This window comes from Alosa sapidissima, chromosome 18 (assembly GCF_018492685.1).
Source record: "Alosa sapidissima isolate fAloSap1 chromosome 18, fAloSap1.pri, whole genome shotgun sequence".
In the NCBI taxonomy this organism is placed as follows: domain Eukaryota; kingdom Metazoa; phylum Chordata; class Actinopteri; order Clupeiformes; family Clupeidae; genus Alosa; species Alosa sapidissima.
Window position 1 is genome coordinate 23,966,495 of NC_055974.1, and position 12,951 is coordinate 23,979,445.

The following is a 12,951-nucleotide window of genomic DNA, read 5'->3' on the forward strand; positions in this document are numbered from 1 at the left end:
CCCATGAGCACTGGCAGACACTTTCTCTCACATACACACACACACATTTGGCATTCAGCCTTGACCATATTTCGTGTAAAGCCATGTTTGGGTTTGTCCCTTTTACAACTCCCTTCGAAACAATAGTGTTTTTAAACAGCGCTTGCAGACTCATTTCAGAGCCTCGGTCACCTTCAGGCCTTCAGATAAATTCCCAGAAAGCTGAATCATCTCTGCTCTCCTTTGACCTGGACGACTTTTTGACCTCCCATAAATGCCAGATACTAATGAGGTGAGACGGCATGCCATTCGGATTGAAACGCGCCACCCAGATTGAAACTGGATGACTGGTGAGACCGTCTTTATCTTCAGTGTGTGTGTGTGTGTATTTGTCTGTCCACCCGTGAGTGTTTGTATGGATGTGTGTGTCTGTGTGTAAAAAACATTCACGTGTACATTGCTCAAGCCACCATGATAGCCACACAAATGGGAGACTTCAGACAACAGTCAATGAGATAAGCATCTTGTTGATAACAGTCTAGTATTCAGAAACCTAGATTAAGCCTGTATGAGAGCAGCCATTTAAAACAAACAAAAAAAAAACAACAACAAAATGTTTACATCGATATAATGCAAAAATTGAAAATCAACCATCCCTCATTCTCAAAGAAACTAATCCCACCCTCCCTTGTCATCACTGACAACCCTGCATTTACTCAGTATGGGACAAAATATGCAGTACTCAGGGCAAGCCATTGAAAGTCAAATTGTTTATGGATAATGGAACAGAGACAATGGCGCGTAGCGACATGTATTTTTATCCTTTTACTTCAGAACACGTTTCAGTCAACCCATACACAAACAGGAAACAATGCAAGCTCATTTAGTTTTAATCACACACAGAGGAATACATGGAAATCCAGTCAACTTACAGAGGAAAGAACATTCTCAACTTCAGTGTCATTTTTGAACCAGTTATGTAGAAAATAAAACCCTAAAAAGCGGAGCACACTCCACTTGTGTCTTCAAACAAACATTAATTAATTCGATTTTGCATTAAACACATACAGCACATAACATATACAGTATATATATAAATTATCTATCGTTTTTCACTCAGGCATAGTGCATGTCCTGAAATCTCTAGAAATCTAGTAGCAGCTCTGCTGCATCGCCGTTTCAGAGACGTTCCTAGTGTGAACACATAAACAAAACTGTGGCAGTAACACAATGCAGCCGTTCAGCAAACGTGACAGAGGCCATGTGTCTTGGCCACTACTCTTACTTTCTCTCTTTCTTTTTGGGTTTCACACAACCCGTCTCGGAAATAGGGCTGGGTATCGCCACTGATTTCCTGAATCGATGTGTTCCAGAATTTTTCTTTAGTTCACTTAATTTGCCTGGCGTGGAAAGTAAACATTAACTTGGCTAACAGTAGCATCGCAAGCTATGTTAGCAGCAGCATTAGATAATTGTGGGCTTTGCAAGGTATGTTAGCAGCAAGATTAGATAATTGTGGCAAACAAGACTATGTGAAACGCTGCATGGGGGTAGGAACTCTAATGCTTCAATTCATAATTGTGCATTTTACAGCGTATTCTCTATGCACTGTGTTTAGCCTGCTCACTGAACATGAATGTTACTGCCACCAGAGTAACATCACAGTTGTTGACGAACAGTCATGCATATAGATAGTGCTGTTCACTCACTGTTCACTATTTTAATAGGAAGTAGCAAATGCATAGAATATTGATTTAGGGTTTTATTGCTCTTCCATAAATGAAATTAATTTTTGAATCAGAATTAATTTTTTAAACCCACCCCTACTTGGAAGGCACTAAGATTTGCTTTTACTCCACATTACATAGTTTTTTATTTCAAACAAAACAAATAAAAGAAATACAATTTATTCCTCTTCCTAAATAAAAAAGACAAAACAAAGCAAAAACCGAACCCCTTTTAAAACAAAACAAAACAAAAGAAAGCTAAACAGAAACTTTACCTAGCCCCTCTTCTTAAAACAAAACAAAATAAAACAAAACGACAAAAACTTTACTCCATTTTTCTCTTCTTCTTGAAAACCACCCGACACAGAGCCCTACAGGTAACGACAGGAACTGCCACAGTCATACAGGCCAGGACCAGGAGCAGCAGAGCCACGTCCACGCTGTGATAGACGTACCAGGGCATGTCCCAGGACTCCGGCCGCAGGTGGGCTGCGCCCTTGTTCCGCATGACGTACTCGATCCAGAAGGTGGCGGTGTCGAGTGGCGAGACGAGCTGATCCCTGTGCAGGCGCGAGAGCCTACGCATGGCCTCGCGGTACGACGGGTTCTCCATGACGTCCTGGAGTGCCTCTTTGAAGACGGCGGTGGTGAGGGTGGCTGTACCGACCACACGTGCCCCGCCGCGCACCTGAAGCCGAAGGACGTTGTCGAACTGGTCGAAAAGGAGCGGTAGCGCCACAACGGGCACGCCGTGGTAGATGGCCTCGTACATGCCGTTGTTGCCGCCGTGCGCCACGAAGGCCTGCGTCTTGGGGTGACCCAGGAGGTCGTTCTGGGGGAGCCAGTCCACCAGCAGGGTGTTGTTGCCCAGAGTTGACGGGCGCTCGCCCACGTAGCGCCACAGGACCTTCTGAGGGAGCTGGGCGAATGCCTCAGCAATGGCCTCGGTGATGTCCTTTGGCAGCGTGGCGATCAGAACACCCAGGGACATCACGATGATGCCGTGCTCGCCGGAGCTCTGCACGAACGCCTCCAGGTCGTCGGGAAGTGGCTGAGGGGGCCTGCACTGGAAGCCGCCGATATAGACCATGTTGGGCATGGTCGGGCGTGGGAAGTCGTACACAAAGTCCACCCGCATGAGCCAGATGTCGGCCCGCCGCTGCATGGACAGCAGGTTGGAGCCTGGCGGGAAGTGGCGCGCGATCAGCTCGTCGTAGATGGGCATGAAGACGTAGCGCTCGTTCAGCACGCTAGTTACGTAGCGCACAGTGTTCTGCACCCGTTGCCACAGGGTCATGTTCGCGGGCAGGAAGGAGTTGTACATGGGCACAAAGGAGGGTGGCGACGGAGCAATGGCCATATGCGCATCGCCTGTGTTGATCCAACGCACGTTGTAGACCAGCGGTAGGTCCAGGTAGTTGGCCAGGAGCACGCCGGCTGGGAACGCGGGATCGGTCAGCAGCAGGTCAAAGCGTTCCTCGTGCAGCAGGGCGGTGAGCGTGGTGTCTTCCAGTATAGTGGAGATGATCTGGAGGACGCTGCCGTGGATGAGCCGCAGAGTGTACACCACGTCGCTCTGCTGCTCCAGGAAGTAGCGCACGTACGACATTCGCTGCACCTGTAGCGAACGCTGGAGTAGCCCCTCGAACATCTCGGCGCTGAAGCCCTCGGACGGCGGCGGGTCCACGTTGACGGACGTGTACAGTGCCGGGTTCTCTTTGATGTACCAGCTGCGCACCGAGCGCACCACCGTCAGGGCGTGGCCGCGGCCGTGCAGCTCACGGAGGATCACCTGCATGTTCACCCAGTGGCTGCCGTCCTCGGGGAACACCAGGATTTTCCCACCACCAACGCCGCCTGGGATGAGGATGAGGAAAGCACAGAAGACGGGCAGCAACGTGCCTTTTCCCGTAGGCACACCCATCCCAAAAGACGCCTGAGAGCGTGCGAGAGAGAGAGAGAGAGAGAGAGAGAAAGAGAGAGCAAAGCACAAGGGACAACAACCCATTAGATTGTTTTCACAATACAGCACAACATAAAGTATTCCGAGGCCATATGCATAGATCTACACAAACTAACAATTGTTCAACATCCATAATACATACCAAGAATGCAGATTAAAAGAAAGAAAGGAAGAGCTATTGGCAGATAAGACCAGATTCCCAAGCTGCGTGGCTCACTCTATCCCCTGTGCAATGCATTGCAAGACGTTGAGTGTATTCTCTGCTGGACAGTCATTGGCGATTGTCCAAAACATTACATAAAAACCACTCTGCAGATTTCCACTGCCGGCCGTATCTTTGCCCTGCAGGCATCGGAAGCTATTTTGAAGGAATGTGTAGAAAAACAGAGTGCAGTGGTCAGTGTAAAGGTTGTTTAAGGTTGTTGGTTGGTCGCTACAGAGGCAAGGCCTTATTGTCTTAGTATTATTGTATGTGGTTTAAAAAGTTGGTTGCCTGGGTTGCTTGTTGTGAATCATTAAAAGATGTCTGTTTCAGTTTTAAACATGCCCTAGTTTTTTAACATCATCATATGGTGCCCGATGGCGGCATATAAAAATATCCACAAACGACTTTCACCAGGAGTGATGCTTGGGTGTAGAGAAATTAGTACTCCTCTGGTGCTCATCAGCTTAGAGATCCAACACGATTTCAAATTTAGTAGTGAGTCTGAGGCACTCGAGGATATTTGTAAGTAAAAAGCCTTTATTGAGCTATAAAAATATCCCCTAATTTGTATATAAGAGTAATATGATATACATCATTTTGGGAAAGTGACCTTCTGACTTTACTGGCTAAACAAAAGGTAGAACCCGGAACTAACAACACCTTCCATGGATAAAATGTCCCAGGCCTCATAGGCTACTAATGCAAACATACATCGGGGTTACAAATCCACTAAAGGACATATACACGTGTAAGATGTGGTATATAGTGTAATAACATATAGCTGTGTATAGATTGTGAATGCAAAAGTGCAGAGGCCAGTGTGTCCTAGCTAATAGTGTGATGCCGTATGCTGTTGATTTACAGGCCGTTGTTTGGCCCAGTTCCCCGAGCAAACTCTGTTTTAGTTGTCACCAACATCCTCTCTACTCGGCTCTGACCCGCTAAATACCACAATTAGCCGAGAGCACCTGACTTTGATACATATATAACTGAAGTAGCACTACTGTAAGCCAAATTCTTGGCTCTTGGCATGCTATAATTAGCTGGTTTTAGGGATAATGCCTTGATGAACATATCAGGAATTTTCAATATGGAGTGTTTAAGTTCTGGTTGACTGAAATACAGTGCAAGAGTAAGAACCAAAGATTCTAGAACAGAGCTCTGTTCTAGAATCTTTGGTAAGAACTAATGTCATTTTGGGTTAAAACTTTCCTTCATGGCGCTCTCTTTATAGACTGTAATAGGATGTCAGTCTGTGCTGTGCAGACTGCCAATGCTAGGATGGGGGTCAGAGGAAGTCTGTGCTTAGAGGATGATAGTGTCAAAAGATAGTGCTGGGAGATATAGCACTGGGAGATACAGCCTTGACAATCAAGTGAATGTCTGAAGAAAAGGTGCAATCTGTTTTGGGAGAAGGTAGAGTGCAGTGCAGAGGGTTAAGTTTTATGCCTCCAGAAGAGATAACCCTCCAGGGGCGGACTGGGACCAAAAATCGTCCCTGGCATATTTGGCCCAAGCGGCCCTCAAATCGGTCGGGCACACCTAATTAAATACAAAATCTTTGCATTACCCTCCTTAACTATGTATATATTTTCAACTGTCATGGAGCACTGAAAGTGGTGTACTGTAGGCCTCATTGGCTATCACTCTGACTGATCAGAGGTAGCCATGGAGCACATGATCTCCATATTCAAGTAGGCTAACAAGCATTTATTAAAGAAGAGTTTCTGCTTGAATGTAAAGTATCATTTCAAATTATTCAATAGGCTACAATTGACAGCAGCACCACAAATTACTGAAGCCTATGTGTAAAGAGTTAAATTACCCAGATTGTCTTAGACATTAATGTAATTTATACCAGTTATCACTGTAGGACAACTGAAACAACACGAAATAAACAGGGCTGTTGCTGGAAATATTTTATTCCTGTAGGCTATACTACATTGCTGGTACATTTTGGAACATTATAGCTACATTAACTAATTATCTTTAATGTCTTCCAGTAGCCTATCATATAGGTTACTGTATATTAGTTGGCTTGTGCATGAATATGACTTGATGTTTTGTAGCCTACATTTCTGTCAGTCTACAGCAGTGTTTCTCAAACTTTTTCAGACCAAGGACCACTTAACCAGTAAAAAAAACCTCACGGACCACCTAGCTAGTTGATCAGCTGGAGACTTCGCTCACTGCCTTGCACAACAGACAGATTGAGGAAGTAATTTGTCCCCAGGGCCATTGAACTGTTCAATGCTTCACTTAAGGGAAGAGGAGAGATAGACTTCTCTGCATAGTCTGTCTGCCTCTTCACCCCCCCCCCCCCCATGTTTGGATACTGTCTGTCCACTAGCCACTTTTTACCACTGTCTTTCTGCCTCACTGTTTGCGTGCTATATTAGCACATTAGCACATATGCATAACCCCCTCCCTCCATGCCACAGCCGAACTGTGGCCACACTTATACCTTTTCTTAATATAGTTATATAGATATATAAATATATATACTGTATTCTTGCACTGTTGCACTGTTGGATTTACTCATTTGCACTTGACACTCACTCACACAGAGCACCTTAACTTACCTTACTATGCACAGAGAATCACAGGCTCAGTCCCTGCCTCAGTGATTGTAAGCACCTCTTGATTGATTTATCACCCACTATGTGGATACATATGTTTTTAGAATTGATTTAGATTAAGTGTTAGTTAGTATAATTTGTATTTTAGTACATGTATTATATTCTTTATCTTCTACTGTACTTATTGCTTAGTTGTGTTTTTTTATATTATATACTTTTAATTACTTTTTCTGCTGTTAGTGAATGTGTGTGTATTGTCTGTATGCTACTGAGACCTTGAATTTCCCCTGGGGATCAATAAAGTATCTATCTATCTATCTATCTAATAGACACAATAGGCCTACTCACTGAACCGCCTTGCTAATTTTCTTTGCACCTTGCTTACTGTGTCAGAGGATTCATATGATTTAAATTGGCATAGCCTACATAGGCAGTGTTGCAGAACTGTTTGGATTTACATACAAGTTGGTTCAATATTGCAAACAACTCATCTATATTATGTTTTACCACGTCTGCCCGCGGACCACTTGGGATAGCTTGCGGACCACCAGTGGTCCCCGGACCACACTTTGAGAAACACTGGTCTACAGTCTTTTAGCCCATCTTTACCATGATAACCCTTCCAAGATAGAACCCTTTCGACGCTCTACTTTGAGAGACCAACCACCACTCATGCCATCGATGTTGAATTTTGGGCATCTGACGGAAACTGATCAATCTGACCAACAATTAACATTGATTTGACACTCTTTTGCTGTCCGGGTTTGCAAATCATTCATTTAGAACATTTAAGTTGCGCTATTTGTTCACATAAGGCCGTGCTATTCACAGCACGGCCTTACGTTATCATTACCATATCATTACATTATCGCAATTAATAAGTCCTCATAATCATCATCGTCAGCATGGCATGTCACACATAGCCTACCTGCTCCACCATTGAGTTCTTATCATGTAGCCTCAACTAGGCTCGCACTCTCCACCTGCTCACTGTCCCTTGCTCTGTATGCTTGCTTACATCCTCGTTCAAACTCAACGAACTTCAACATGTTGCTGACATATGCTAGCCTACTTGCAATGTTGTATTTTTGAAGCTTCTACATTGGTGTTACTTTTGCACTATTGTCACTACCGGCACCTGCCGCAATTTCGTGTAGGCAACTTCGATTAACTTTTGATGCGCTCACAAAATCCTGTCTCTGAGCCAAAATGCGAGGGGTGGGGCCTGACGTGAGCTGTTATTGGATCAGTCGAATGTCAATATGGAAATGTAACCAATGGGCCACTGGTTGTCCTTCCTTTGGGCCGATCGTTATAGCCTATTCTATCGGCCCAAAAGGTGCGTCGCCCCACCGGGAAAATGCCCGGTATACCAGATGGCCAGTCCACCCATGTAACCCTCAAACATGAGAACACTATTGTCATTATATTTCCCCTGGGGATCAATAAAGTATCTATCTATATCTATTATCTATCTATCTATATTATTATTACATCATTATTCTATTCTGTTTTCATAACAGAATGCATCATGGGAAAACTCGAATATACTTTTTCAGTTTTATATAGGTCTTGTAACTCATAAACTATCATCCTGTATTTTGAGAACTTGTTTCTCCATGAAAATGGGAAAGTGACACTTTACTTGGATGCTACCAACAACTTTTTCAGTAGTGGTGCTTCGGCATCGGGCTAGCCATGCAAATAAATCACTGTTTTACACCCATTTACGAGGCTCAATGTATCTCCACACTTCATTGGTAGACTTCCTAGGGCCCTGACATTTAAAACGAGACATTGAGAACTTTGAATGAACAGGTATGATAAGGGATCAGATTCCAAAAATAATTCAGTGGAAATGCATGGATTGCAGTTTCTTAAAGTAGCAGCAACTGGAATCCATGCATTTCCACTGAATTATTTTTGGAATCTGATCCCTTATCATAGCTGTTCATTCTTACTCGTTGCTCGACTTATCGTGACTAAATTCAAGATGGCTGCAAACGCTAAACTTTGTGAAGATACTGTCTGTATAAATAGTCTTGTAAGTAAACTACCAGTGCTTTTTCAAAGTTCTCAATGTCTCGTTTTAAATGTCAGGGCCCTCGGAAGTCTACCAATGAAGTGTGGAGATACATTGAGCCTCGTAAATGGGTGTAAAACAGTGATTTATTTGCATGGCTAGCCCGATGCCGAAGCACCACTATTGAAAAAGATGTTGATAGCATCGGCTAACTAGCGCCAGATTTTGGAGTGCAGGGGACAAGCCGAGATGGGCTATGAGACATACGTTCACACTCGGTATCATGTTTCGATACACTTTAGGTCAATATCACACCGGAATTCTCCTTTAACTTGCATAAAACACTGTCCTGCGGCTTATACCCAATGCATCTAATACACAGGAAATTACTGTAACAGCCTCCAAAGAACATATAATACTTTATATTGTTTTAGTACATGAATATCAGTTTCATTATTAGTTCACTCTGTGCAAACTAATCTTGTTTCTCTACTGGCATTATGAAACGCACCAAACGTTTCGATTGTAGCAGCTGTTCTGATGGTGACGTACGAAAGAGCATAGAGTTCAGCTGGGTCAGTCAGTCACACAGGTGAGCTTTCTAAGAACTGGCTCATGTTGACGTAGCAAGGTATTCAAATGACGCCTCAAGATGATCTGTCAGCCAGCTGCGTGTGAAACATTGGGGGCTGAACATGGATCTCCAGGTGTGATAACCTAACAATGCACTATCACGTCGGCCATCTAGAACATATATGTTCTCCTCTGCACGTGGGCTCCTTCTGTGAAGTGATTTTGTATGCAAGTTGTAGTATGCAAACCAACTTGCATAATTGCAGGTGGTATGTAGTCTATAAAGGTATGTAGTGTACCTTGTCTGGGTTAAGATCCCTGAGGTCTAACCTACTCCGGAATCCTCACCCCTACCTTACATTTGGTACGTGTTAAATGGCAAGGCTTTATCATTCGGGTTTGTTTATTGTTATCCCGCCATCAAGCCCCCTACTCTGTATCCCGCCGAGCCTGTGGCGTTCTATCACAAAGTGTGATCTGTGATAAGCTGTTTTCTTTATGTACAAGGGTAAGCATATGCAGTTGGAAGTATAGGCTTTGTGCATGCATATTTGTTTGTGTGTGTGTGTGTGTGTGTGTGTGGGGGGGGTGGGTTTAAGAAGCAACACAAAGAATTTAGACTTCTGTATCCTTCAGCAAGTGTGTACTTACATGAACTCGCTGTACAGTATCAGGAAAGGTATCAACAGAAGCATCAGACGCCATGTTTTACCAATGAACAAGTACAACCAGTTTAAACAACAACAGACAATGATCTGCACAAGGGTGAGGAGGCAGTGTTGCTGCATGACCTGAGGGACACAGAGTAGAGTATGCCTGCAATCACATGTGTTTGGATGTTGTGACGTTCAAGTTCTCTAAGCCAGTGATTTTCACTCCCCCCGCCACCGTGTTGTGTTTATGTAAATCTGAACAATAAAAGCCTCCAGTTTTTTGCCACTCTGTGACTAAAATAGGCGCGATGCCATTCAGGATTAGTTTTGGCTGGCCACGAGAGGTTGATGAAAGTTATGGGTGCAAGAGGCTGTAACAAGTATCTTTCTAACATGAAAACTTGCAACTGATCCATCATCTGTTTTTACACTGTTTCCTTATTTGCACAAACAAACAGTATTATACTGGAGTATTATCTCCACACTACTGGGAAAGTCCAGCTATCAGCTATCGAGCAAAAATGAAAGTCATACCTTACTTTGATGAGCCTCACTCCTTATTTTCCTGACACCCCGGCAGTAGGTCCAGGAGTGGGTATTCTGCAAACAAGCCTTAGAAGAAGTGCGAAGTGCGTCAGCTCGTTATCAGCTATCAGTTCTGCAGCCTCTGTTGGACGCCCAGAGGATGGGTGCATCAGTCTGTTGGTAGCCTCTGCCCCTCTCTCTCTCTCTCTCTCTTGCTCTCTCTCTCTCTCTCTCTCTCTCTCTCTCTCTCTCTCTCTCTCTCTCTCTCTCCCCCTTTCTTGAAATAGAGTCAGCAGGACATGCTGAACAGGATACACGGTTTCATTCCTTTTCTGGTAGGATGGAAATGAGAGAAACAATTTCAGTCAGGCGGTTGGTTCACAGGATGGGAAGGACCCCAAGTTAACCCCAGATACTTCCTATGTGAGGGAGCTTGATGATGAAAGGAGCCGATGTCCGTCTCAAACCTCTTTCATTTTTCTTTAACCCTTACACCGGAATGTTGGAAAATGAACGTTCTAAAGAATATCTGGGTTCACTGAATTCAACATAGAATTTTAGAACCTTCAATTGTTGTGGAACGGAATCTTATGTTAGAATGTTCAAAAACCCACACCTTTAATAACCCCCCAGGAGACATAAGGTTTCTTGAATTTCTTGAAAGGCAGCATATAATACAACAGCCTTAATGTGGAGACATTCACTCTTAATGTGCCCCCAATCTGCTGGTATGGTTGCAGAACCCATGCACAAATCTACCATGCACAAATCTACCATGCACAAATCTACCAAATCTTCCATGTCCGGATCTAAATACTTAATAATGTATGTATTTCTGTCACTGCCAGACACATCTGTTCGATTCAGACATGTTTTGAATTTTGAACATTGAACACATTGAATTTAGTATGTCTTGAGTTGTCATGGCAGTGTGAAGATGTGTAGGCTTATCTCAAACGCAATGCGGCTATTCCTCTGCACCCCTTTTCCTGCATTTCTGCGGGCTGTGGCGTTGTGGTCCCTGGACGACTCAATTGTTTGGTTCTGTTCATGATCTCTCCCTTTTCCTCTTTACTTCCTACACTGCAAAAACTGCTGATCTAACAAATTCTAACCAAGTGTTATTAATCTTCTATCAAGATAAAAAAAAAACTAGTTGGTATTGTTTTTAGTATAAAGAAGCAAAGAAGCAGTGGTAGTGTAGTGGTTAAGGAGCTGGGCTAGCGTGCAGTAGCCTGATAGTTGTCGGTTCCCGGCTTCCACCGTTGTGCCCTTGAGCAAGGCACTTAACCCCAAGTTGCTCCGGGGACAATGTGATCCCTTGTAATAAAACTAACATATGTAAGTCACTTTGGTCAAGAAGTGTCTGCTAAATGTAATGTAATGTAATAAAGACACTAACCTAGCTCTTTCTCATGAAATCATTTGACTTAAAATAAGTCAAATTTCTCTTAAATTAAGACATCTCATCCTGAAAACAAGCAAATTTGTCTGCCAGTGCGTTAAGCAAATTTGTCCTAAAAACAAGCAAATTTGTCTGCCAGTGCGTTGAGCAAATTTGTATTGATAAGACTCCTTAAAATAAGTCAAAGTCTTCTTAAATTAAGTCAAAATGATCTTTCGAGAGAGCGCTAGGTAAGTGTTTTCATACTAAAAACAATACCAAATAGATTTTTTGATCTTAATATAAGATTATTAACACTTGGTTAGATTTAATTTTTTGCAGTGTAGACTCCCCAGCTCTCTCCTTCTGTCTCTTCCTCTAAGTAGGTTTGACTAAAGCCCCCATACATAGACGCTGACCTAAGTGTGCTGACACTTTCTGTCACTTGCCGACGAGCACCAACACTGGAATTTTCAACTAACAAGCAATCAAACATCAAAAGCGGTGTGCACCACACTTATGTTGGCGTCGGTGAGCTGTCTGCTGTACACCTTCCCTTCATCAAGTTTCCTTTGTATTATATACTCCTAAAGTATGTGCTTCTTTAAATGCTTCTATGGGCCTATGTGCCTGGAAAAAGATGAACTAATGGGAATAATGAAATGACCTTCATGGGCCCTGCATGTTTGGTGTGTTGTTGTAGTGTTCCATACAAAGTGGTCCTGTCTGCTGTGATCAGGTGGGAACCAAAGTCAGTCAACCTTGCTCAGTTTTGGAACACAGCCAGACTTCATGTTGTGGTATTGTTTATGGTGTTCTTTTTTGGAACACAGCCAGACTTCATGTTGTGGTATTGTTTATGGTGTTCTGTTTATGGCCAGCTGGAACAGGATAAGATTGTTCCATGAACTATCAGGCCTCGGCTGGACAAGAATTAAAATCCTTGGACAAATGTTTCGATCAGGTATCCCCATTTAACATGGGCATTATGCAACTCTGGGGGGGTTAGCTTCTTGTATTTCAATGTGGGCATTGTTTCTGTGTCTGATATCTTGAATTTTTTTTTATTTTTGCCATGTAGGGCACACAGAAACCCTCTTTTCTATACATTACCTCACATTTGGAGAGTAACATGCAGGCATGTCCCTTTCATCAGGGAAGAGCATATCATGAATCTTCAATATATATATATATATATACATATAGGTCGCTCCACTTTTAGCTCGATTGTCGGCACGCTTAACTCTCGATCCCGAGATGCTGCTATTTGCAGGTTCGAGTCCAGGCGCAAGTTACATTGGTGCCGTGATCAGGAGTGAAGTTTAGGGGGGTGTAACGGT

The 12,951-nt window shown here is 43.4% G+C and overlaps 1 protein-coding gene across 4 annotated transcripts; it reads right to left on the reverse strand.

Annotated features, from left to right (window-relative positions):
- Positions 1-791: 791 nt before the first annotated feature.
- On the reverse strand, positions 792-10,428 carry LOC121689986 (UDP-glucuronosyltransferase 1A5-like). Of its 4 annotated transcripts, none has more exons than XM_042070253.1 (3): positions 10,242-10,428; positions 3,812-4,027; positions 792-3,642 (listed from the first exon to the last, which is right to left on the reverse strand). In XM_042070253.1, exon 3 carries the CDS (start codon positions 3,628-3,630, stop codon positions 2,032-2,034), a length of 1,599 nt encoding a protein of 532 aa, XP_041926187.1. In that variant the 5' UTR covers positions 3,631-3,642; positions 3,812-4,027; positions 10,242-10,428; the 3' UTR covers positions 792-2,031. The 4 variants fall into 4 exon arrangements, with proteins under 4 accessions (XP_041926187.1, XP_041926184.1, XP_041926185.1 ...); XM_042070250.1 differs by having other exon boundaries at positions 10,237-10,428; XM_042070251.1 differs by lacking the exon at positions 3,812-4,027.
- Positions 10,429-12,951: the final 2,523 nt, after the last annotated feature.